At 53.9% G+C, this 10,104-nt stretch overlaps 1 protein-coding gene across 2 annotated transcripts in view; it reads left to right on the forward strand.

Annotated features, from left to right (window-relative positions):
- Nucleotides 1–9,415, forward strand: part of RAB17 (RAB17, member RAS oncogene family) — a 17,211-nt gene extending 7,796 nt beyond the window's left edge. For both annotated transcript variants that reach the window (XM_011929605.1, XM_011929606.1), the window contains exons 3-6: nucleotides 5,513–5,664; nucleotides 6,287–6,412; nucleotides 8,269–8,362; nucleotides 8,612–9,415. In XM_011929605.1, the coding sequence (XP_011784995.1) occupies nucleotides 5,513–5,664; nucleotides 6,287–6,412; nucleotides 8,269–8,362; nucleotides 8,612–8,721 (482 nt within the window). In that variant the 3' untranslated portion in view covers nucleotides 8,722–9,415. The remainder of the gene's footprint in view (nucleotides 1–5,512; nucleotides 5,665–6,286; nucleotides 6,413–8,268; nucleotides 8,363–8,611) is intronic.
- The last annotated feature ends 689 nt before the right edge of the window (nucleotides 9,416–10,104 follow it).

Raw genomic sequence — 10,104 nt, forward strand, 5'->3', positions numbered from 1 at the left:
GACTACAGGCGCCAGCCACCTCGCCCGGCTAGCTTTTTGTATTTTTTTTTTTAGTAGAGATGGGGTTTCACCGTGTTAGCCAGGATGGTCTCGAACTCCTGACCTCGTGATCCGCCCGTCTCGGCCTCCCAAAGTGCTGGGTTTACAGGCTTGAGCCACCGCGCCCGGCCCATAGCTAATTTTTATATTTTTTGTAGAGATAGGGTTTTGCCATGGTGTGCACCACCGTACCTGGCCTATGTTAGTTATTTTATTATTTTTATTTTTTGAGATGGAGTCTCGCTCTGTTGCCCAGGCTGGAGTGCAGTGGTACGACCTTGGCTCACTGCAACCTCCGCCTCCTGGGTTCAAGCGATTCTCCTGCCTCAGCCTCCTGAGTGGCTGGGATTACAGGTGTGCACCACCATGCTGATTTTTGTATTTTTAGTAGAGATGGGGTTTCACCATGTTGGCCAGGCTGGTTTTGAACTCCTGACCTCAAGTGATCCTCCGGCCTTGGCCTCCCAAAGTGTATGTTAATTATTAATCATCATTATAATCATTACATGATCATATATTATTATAAGTGTGGGTATTGCCGCTTCTAGGATGAGGAGATGGGATGTGCTCATTCCTTTAACTTACGTGATTTGGGGGAAGAGTGATCTGTGTTGCACAAAAACCCTTTGAGAGTAGACACTCCTGCTGCTTTTGTCACGTGTGACTTCAGCTTTTATCAAGAACATTGGCTCCTGCCCAGGGGAGAGGGCGGGCCAGGAGCAGAGCCTCAGAGGAGAACGGGAGTGCTGTCCTCACAGGCAGCCTGGAAATGCAGGAGGCAACGCACCCAGTGCTTGCTTGCAGGAACCCCGAGGGAGGGATGGGATGGACGGCCACAGGAATGCCGCTCCTTCCCTCTATCTGGATTTTTTCCCTGTGAAATGGGAGTGTAAACACCTTCCTGGAGTGGGCTCTCCATGAAAGGTTGCTGTTACTTTGGGTGGCTTAAGGTCACCAAGGCCAGCCCTGTCTGAGGGGTCAGCCTTTGGGAGGATTGACTTGCGTCCCTGGGGCCCTCCCAAGGGGTCTGGTTCAGTTGACAGGTGTGTGGGGTGGGGCCCACAGCAGGACATGACACAGGCAGTGGGCTCAGCTCCTGGCAAGACACCGTCCATCCAGGGGAGGCAGGAAGCAGAGCCAGAAAGTGACACAGACTCGAGCCCTGAAGCTGGAAACCCAACGTGCTGGCCGGTGCCACAAGAGCAGGCAGGGGCAGAGGTAGAGCAGACAGGAGTCCAAGTGAGCCAAGCCTCCCGCCCACCCCCCAGGGCCTGTTGAGGAGGTGGCAGCTTCAGGAGCCACTGCTGTGTCAGGGATGGGGGCTGGCGCTACTGATGGACTGCCCCCAGCGTCCTAATGGGCCACCGCAGGGGAGATTCTGTGCGCTGCCGACTTTTGCATGACATCTTTTGGAAGGATGGTGACATCTAGTGCTTGTGTGAACATTTGCCAGCTGAAGCCACGACTAACCCCAGACTTGCTGGGCTTTTTGCAGGAAGGGGAGGGTGACAAACAGGTACTAAGCACATTCAACCTGGTGCCAGCTCACTTTCCTTCTAAACCGAGAGCGTGGCTGATGTCCTAGAGCCCCCAGAAAATAAGTTTCCATTTCATGTTCCTTTCAATTTGTCATCAGCTCACTATTTTTACAAAAAAGCCAAGTGCTACAGAGAAGGCTTCAATGAGCAGAATCAGCTGTTTATTTAAATTAAAAGGAAAAAAAGCAAAACCACTTATATGATGTTAACATTTAGTAAAGAGGCTGGGCTCAGCGGCTCACGCCTGTAATCTCAGCACTTTGGGAGGCCGAGGCAGGCAGATTGCCCGAGCTCAGGAGTTTGAGACCAGCCTGGGCAACATAGTAAAACCGTGTCTCTACTAAAGAAAAATTAAAATTAGGTCTGGCACTGTGGCTCATGCCTGTAATCCCAGCACTTTGGGAGGCCAAGGAAGGCGGATCATGAGGTCAGGAGATTGAGACCATCCTGGCTAACACGGTGAAACCCTGTCTGTACTAAAAAACAAAAACAAAAAATAGCCAGACATAGTGGTGGGCGCCTGTCATCCCAGCTACTTGGGAGGCTGAGGCAGGAGAATGGTGTGAACCCGGGAGGTGGAGCTTACAGTGAGCCGAGATCATGCCACTGCACTCCAGCCTGGGCAACAGAGCGAGACTCCATCTCAGAAAAAAAATTAAAATTAAAAAAATAAAATTTAGTAGAGGAACTATTATTATTACTTTTATTTTTTTTAAAGATGGGGTCTCATTCTGTTGCCCAGGCTAGAGTGCAGTGGTACGATCACAGCTCACTGTAGCCTCAACCTCCTGGGCTCAAGCAATTCTCTGCCTCCGCCTCTTCAGTAGCTGGGACCTCAGGTGTGTGCCACCATACCCAGCTAATTTTTGTATTTTTTATAGAGACAAGGTTTCACTACATTGCCCAGACTGGTCTTGAACTCTTGGGCTACAGTGATCCTTCCTCCTTGGACTCCCCAGATGCTGGAATTACAGGCATAAGCCACTGTACCCAGCCAAAAATTTATTTAATTACATTTTGGCTTTAGCTGTGGAGATACAGAACATGTGGTTAGTGGGTTTCTGAAAAAGGATATGATAATAAATGCATGTTGTCTTCCAGGTCAGAGTTAAGGAGTGCACAAGACTAGGTTGCCTCAGATACCTGTCCAGGAGCCCACCTGAGGGTCCTACATCTCTCTGCAGGGAAGAGAAGGGTCTATGTTCTGTAAATAGCCAAACATTGACTATTATCATGTATTATCATTGCTTGGACTAAAACCCATGCCCTCCTTGGAATTTTGCTGGGATTTTGCATTAGTGTAAATTCAGCCACCAGCCATCATTTTCTTTTCTTTTCCTTCCCTTCCCCTCCCCTCTTTTCTCCTCCCCTCTTTTCCTCTCCCCTCCCCTCTCCTCTCCTCTTTTTTTTTTGAGGTAGAGTCTCATGCTGTCTCCTGGTGCCCAGGCTAGAGTGCAGTGGCACCATCTCAGCTCGCTGCAACCTCCACCTCCTGGGTTCAAGTGATTCTCCTGCTTCAGCCTCCTGAGTAGCTGGGACTACAGGGGCGCGCCAGCACACCTTTCTAATTTTTGTATTTTTAGTAGAGACGGAGTTTCACCATGTTGGTCAGGCTGGTCTCGAACTCAACCTCAAGTGATCCACCCACCTGGGCCTCCCAAAGTGCTGGGATTACAGGCATGAGCCACTGCGCCCAGCCTCCAGCCATCATTTTCAACATGGAAAAGGAAAATATGAGAGGCTAAGGTTGGTCAATGGAGGAAGCAAACCTGAGTTTTACGCTACGTGTCACCTGCGCCAGCTTTTAAGATAAAACCAAATTCAAACTGAGAAATGTGACTTGAAGTGATGGGAAACAGAAAGATGAGGATAAAAGGCCCACGTTTTAAGATAAGTCCACGAAGAGCAAAGAGGACAGGAAGAGGAAGCAAAACTCATGTTCCCTTTCTCTCCTTGCTCACACGATTTAACTGCCACCCTGGGTGGAGGGCACCATTAGCTCCTGCTATGGACGAGGAAGCTGAGACTTAGAAAGTTTAAGCAAGCTGCCGTCAGAGCAGCTGAGGGGTCTACACTCATGGCCTGGGCACAGTCTTCATTCTGGCACCGTCGTCAATCCAGTGCAACGCCTGATGTGTTCCGAGGTGTATAGCCGGTTCAGTCCCAACAGTGGCCCCGTCCAAGCTGGAAATCACTGGTCCTACTGTCTGCATGGAGACTGCAGCTTTGTTTGACCTGGAGAGTTTGTCTAACTTCAAGTTCCTGGACCTGCAGGAAACTGCAGGACATGCGGGCAGAAGAGCCCAGGTGGTGGCTTCCGTTTAGGAAGAGGTTGTGTCATGAGAGAGAAGCATGGTCTTGCTGCATCATGCTGGAAAGCTCTGTCCAACCTCCTGTTCTATGTTTAGTGGGTGCAACTGTGTTTTTCCCACCTGTAAACATGCAATTAAGTCCTATCCCCTGGAACCTGTGAGTGCGACCTTATTTGGAGAGAGGGTCTTTGCAGATGGCCCCTAAGTCCAGTGACTGATGTCCTTATAAGAAGGGCAGAGGACACGGCTACAGAGACGCAGCCACATGAAGACAGAGCCAGAGATGGGGTGACGCAGCCACCAGGAACACCAGGGTTGCCGGCAGCCCCTGGAGCTGGAGGAGGCCTGGGACGGATTCTCCTTCAGTCTCTGGAAGGAACCAACCCAGCCAACGCGTTGGTTTTGGACCTCTGGCCTCCAGAACTGCAGGAAGAAATCTGCTAATTTGAGCCACTCGGCTCGTGGAACTTTGTTTTGGCAGCTGCAGGACTCTCATGCACTGTCCTTGGAGTGAAAGTTTTCATTTCAAACATGTGGCTCCATTTGCCAGAATCTCCCCAACAGACTCCAAACCCAACCCAGGGTCTAGGCAGGGCAGCAGCTTTGACAGGAGCCTGCCAGTGCTGGTGGCTCCTCCATTTCCAGACACCTTGCCTTCCCCCACTGCTTCCTCTCCAATTCTGTGTATAACACGTCCCTGACAAGCCACACACGATGGGCAAAACATTTTGGAGATCTATAAAGTAATCGTTTTTAAAATCATATCTCTTTGGAAAGCAAAGGGTAGAAAATCTTTAAATGAACAGTGCATTGCCCAATATGTTAAAGTGCTTGGGGGTAGTTTTGTGTGTGTGTTTGTTAAGCAGGTACTTGTGCTTGGGGGTGTTTTTTTTGTGTGTGTGTTAAGACAAAGCCCCTGCCTTCCTGGGGGAGACAGGCAGAGAATGCAGGAAGCCTTGCCTCTGGGTGTGTATGGGGTGCAGGGAGGCTTCCATGGAGGCAGGGGGCCCAGCAGCCCTTCCAGGGTTGCCGCTCGAAGATCTCAAAGGATGCCTAAGAGTTTTCTAGGTAAGAAGAGGAAGGACGCCAAGCAGAGGAGACAGTAGAGAAGGCGGCTGGTGGGGAGCAGCATCAGGAAAGTGGGGAGGTTAGGAGGCGAGGAAGGCCGTGGAGAAGCTTGTGCAATTGTGACTCCCTCTGTGCAAGATGGGTCTAGCAGACAAGGGGCCAGGGGGCTGGGGGTGCTCAGGGTTCCAGGGGTCCCCAGAGCCCAGCTGCATCTGTGGAAGCCGGCAGGGATGTGTTGGACTCCCGGTAAGTGGAGATCCCTTCCATGGCATATGTAACCCGAGCTTTTGTGTTAGGTCCTGGAGAGATTTATCTTCCCAACCAAAGCCTCTCCGAAGGCCCCATAGCAATCACTCCTGACACTTTGCTTGATGTGGAAGCCTCCATTTCCCAGAAGAACTGTTTGCTCAACCGCCCGGCCATGCGGGCATAGGAGGCACGTGATCAGCTGTCCCTCTGAGCCCATTGCTCTGCCTGTGGCTCGCCGTGGTCCCACCTGAGCCACACGTGGCAACCTCGTCCTCTGAGTAAGCCCTGTGGGCCTCCCTGTTTCAGGTGCGTTCTTCACAAAGGTGGTGGATGTAGGCACCGCCTCTCTGAAGCTTGAGATCTGGGACACAGCTGGCCAGGAGAAGTACCACAGTGTCTGCCACCTCTACTTCAGGGGCGCCAATGCTGCGCTTCTGGTGTACGACATCACCAGGAAGGTAGGGCTCACCTTGAGGCACGTCCCATCCTCCTTCCCAAGCACCTGCCTTCTGGTTTCTCCAGTGCAATGATGCCATGGTGTAATCACAAGGAACAGGGACTCCATTAGTGAGCACCAGTCACCTCCTCCAGGATGGCCTCCTGACAACCCCCCATCCTCCTGCACAGTCAGGGTTCTGCTCCTCTGTGGTCCACAAAGAACACGCCGCTGCCATCTGCCACTCAGTAGTTCCTGGTGCTGCATTAGGGTCAGGGTTTGGGGTGGTGGCCAGTTCCCCAGACTCTTGCACAAAGTGGTCCTTTGAGGACATCTAGGGGTGGAAGATTCAGGAGCTCAAGGCCTGACCTGAAATACCCCATGGTCGGCAGTCTCCTGGGCCTGCTCAGGGTGAAGGATCTGACGTGTGTCCCAGCAGTTTTCTGCCTGGCCGCACAGGTCACCCAGGACAGGAACGTGCCCTCCACAGAGGAACAGAGCAGCCTGCAGGTGTGTCCATGGCTAGTTGGATTCTGTGACATTTAACACAACATGAACAGCAACACTGGCTTTCCCCCCCGGAATAGCTAATGACCGCCTGTAAGTTTTGTTTGATATTACTTTTTTTTTCTTTTCTTTTCTAGGATTCCTTCCTCAAGGCTCAGCAGTGGCTGAAGGAACTGGAGAAGGAGCTGCACCCAGGAGAAGTCCTGGTGATGCTGGTGGGCAACAAGACAGACCTCAGCGAGGAGCGGGAGGTGACCTTCCAGGTACCGCCTAGGGGACCCTGCTGTCCTCTTCCACAGGAGGAGAGAGCCCTGCCCGCCTGTGTCAAGACCTTGGCACTCACACTTTCACACACGCACACCCACACTTGCACACACTTACACATGTGCACACACACCTCTACAAGCCCGCATGCATTTGCACACACATGCACACCCCCCACATTCACTCTCACTTGCACCCGCACACGTACAAGCGCGCACACACGCGCGTACACATGCACGCACACGCACACACATGCACGCACACACACACACACACACGCACACACACATACACACACACACAACCTTCCACCTGAGTTTCTCCGTTAGTCAAAGATTTCCTGAAAAACTCAGGGCCAGCACCATGGCAGTTCAAGCCCCGTGGTGGAGGAGCAGGCACGGTGTGGCCAGCAGAGGGAAGGGCGGGGCGGCACTGCAAGGTGGGCTCGGCCTGAATGAGAAAAGTGATCTATTTCCTCAGTAGGGGCTCCCTTCCCCGCTCGGTTCCCAGAAGGGGCCTCTGTGCAAATATAGCCTCCCTCACCCGGGTTTTGTTAGGCCTCCTTACAGGCAGAGGCAGCGGTCACCCAGGTGTCGCTGTTGTCTCTCTTCCACGGCATCCCACCTCCCCCACCACATTTAGGACGGAGACCATATAAACAGCTGCAGACAGGTGGCTGATGGGGAGACCCCACACACACTAGAGGCTGGCACAGGGGAAGACCCAACTCAGGGATTAGACTGACAGGCGCGCCTCCCAAAGAGAAAAGGCCCCAGCTTCAGTGGAGGCTGTGGAGAGATGGAGAAGTGGGGTGAAGATTTTGGAGAATCTCGGGGGAGAGCAAGGGGAGCAAAGGGAGACAGCATCAGTCTGGGCCTTCGTTGCAAAGTGGGGTGGGGGAGGAGAGGGTCCTGGCAACAGAGCTGTGCCCCCTGAGAGTGACCAGATGTGCTGTGTGCTCAGGCAGGCACAGAAACACGGGTGCAAGGTTACTCAAGGCCTGGAGGGGCAGTGGGCGGCCACGGTGGGTTTGGAGCGTCTGTATGGGGAGCTGGCTGAGGCGCTCAGTGGGGATGAACACACGGCCGGCTGAGGGATCTCTGGGCCGGGACAGGAGTAGTGCATTCATGACGGCGAATGGTGTGAGACCTGTGGGTGTGACCGGCCACACCTGCTGCCAGCTCCGTGTCTGGCTGGACAGTCAAGAACCTGAGCTGTGCCCTCTGGGATCCATCACAGGCTCCTCTTCCTGGGAGAGTCCTGGAGGCTAGGGGAGGGGCCTGCACAGGAAGGCCCCCATTCCTCGGCCACCCCTGACTCCTGGGCGAGGCTGTGGCCTTCCCATGAATGTTTCTCTCCTGGTCACCGGTTGCAAGCCTGCTCTTTTCCAGTTTGCCTTTGCTCTGGGACACCCATTTCTCCCCAAAGGAGAGCTGTGCTGGAAAATGAGGGCTTCCCAGAAGAAGGGCCCAGGTGGGCGCTGTCCAGGGGCCTCCCTCTGCCTCTTCTGTTTCCTGGGTTTTCAGTTGGTTCTTTGCCCAGCATCAAAGCCCACAGGTGCCAACAGGCATGGTGGGAGGGGAGTCTGGCGGTGGGAACTTGGCTTTCCAGGCGCTGCAGGAGGAGGAAGGCCGTCCCCAGCCAGCTAGAAGAAGAGCCTCTTCCAGGGAGCACACCGTGCCCCCTCCCCGGCCCTGGCTGTTCAGGAGTGCCGAGAAACACAACTTGGACGTGAAACGTGGAGGCGTGCGGGCTCCACAGCTGCAGCTTTCTCAGGTCTTTCTGTTGGAAGTGAACCAGGTGTCCTCAGGAAACGCTCATAAACAACGCGGGATTTTGTGACTGTTTCTTTCAGGAAGGGAAGGAGTTTGCCGAGAGCCAGAAGTTGCTGTTCATGGAAACTTCGGCCAAACTGAACTACCAGGTGTCAGAGGTGTTCAGTGCCGTGGGTGAGTGACGTCCCCATGGGCCAGACAAGGTGGGAGGTGCTTGTCCTTGACCGACTTCCCTGGGTCCCTGTTGCTGGTGACGTGGGATCCCATAGAATGCCTCTAGGGACTGGACAGTGACCAGGAGGGGCAGGAGGCCCTTGTTCTATGGTTCTGGATAAACATAGAGGGGTGGGTCCCGCCTGGGGTGGCTGGTCTGCAGGGCTGTGCTTGGCTGGGCGACTTCCCTTCCCCTCTTGCTGTTCACAGCCCAAGAGCTACTGCAGAGAGACGACAGGGAGGGCCAGGCTCCGCAGGGGGATGCAGCTGTGGCTCTGAACGAGGGGCCTGCGAGGCAGGCCAAATGTTGTGCCCACTAGGTGCAGCCACTCCTGGGGGCTGTGGAGAAGATGCCCCCTGCCTGGGCCATGGCCAGCTCTGCGAGGATTCTGATTCGCTCTCGATGCTGGGTTGCTCCCAAGCCCTAGAGGTTCCTGGAAGTTGGCCCCCTTTATAAAAACCACTTCCCACAGCCAGTGGAAACTGCCAGGGGAAGATCTGATGTCACATGGCTCCCGGGAAAGTGCTGTGCCCCACCCCCACCGACACCCTCTGATCCTCCGATGTCTGTGCCTGCCCAACCTGGACGGTGGCCCCCTCAGCCAGGCAGCCTCTGGGCAGAGAGGAAGGAGGATTGGAAAAGTCCTGGGAGCACAGCGATGGTGGGAAGATGCCTTATGCCTGATCTGGGTGGGGGCACTGGCCTGGAGCTTGGGCCCACCTGCTTCGGGGAGTTGGGGAGCAGGCAGATGGAGGTGGTGGTGCCAGGAAGAAACGGAGCGATGACTGACTGTGGGGTGGGCACAGGATTTCTGTGTATTGGTGAAGTTGCCCCTGGGAAGGGCAGCTGGGGGCAGTGGCGCCAGTTCCCTCCCATGGTCTCCCGGCTGGCAGTGTGGTGAAGCTGAGTTTCTATCCAATGCGTAGGAAGGTTCTGAGACATTTTGCCTGAGATGTAAGGTGTACTGCGTATGCATTGTTTTCTCCAAAAATTAAATTGCTTTTGACAATCTGGCTTTTGGAAGTTTTTGAGGACAAGGCGGGGCACTGCGCCTGATGGATGGTTGTAGGTATTTCTGTATAGATTCTGGGAGGGTTCCTGCTAAGTAAATAAGGAAGCAGGCCCATGTGGCAGGCTGTGACGCACGTGGGCCTGGCCCGGCTCTCTGGATGGGATGCATTCCCAGATGGCGACACTTCATCCTGCCTGCCTCCCCTACAGAGAAACCCATGTCTTAGTCTGTTTTTGTGTTGCTATAAAGGGATACCTGAGGCTGGGTGATTTATGAAGAAAGAGGTTTATTGGGCTCATGGCTCTCCAGGCTGCACAGGATGCATGGGGCCAGTATCTGCTTCTGGTGAGGTCCTAGGCTGCTGCCACTCACGGCAGAAGGCAGTGAGAGCTGGCGTGCAGAGGTCACACGGGGAGAGGAGGTAGGAGAGGGTAGGGGGGAGGTCTCACTCTTTTTAACAACCAGCTCTGGGGGAATTCTTACAGGAGCTTTGGAGTAAGAGCTCCCTCATTACTGCTAGGATGGCACCAAGCCATTTATGACCCACCCCCATGACCCAACACCTCCCATTAGGCCCCACCTCTCACACTGGGGGTCAGATTTCTTCTGTTTTTATTCTTTTCTTTTTGGAGATGGAGTCTCGCTCTGTCATCCAGCCTGGAGTGCACTGGCACGATCTTAGTTCACTGC

This window comes from Colobus angolensis, unplaced genomic scaffold, assembly GCF_000951035.1.
Source record: "Colobus angolensis palliatus isolate OR3802 unplaced genomic scaffold, Cang.pa_1.0 Scaffold82, whole genome shotgun sequence".
Lineage (NCBI taxonomy): Eukaryota > Metazoa > Chordata > Mammalia > Primates > Cercopithecidae > Colobus > Colobus angolensis.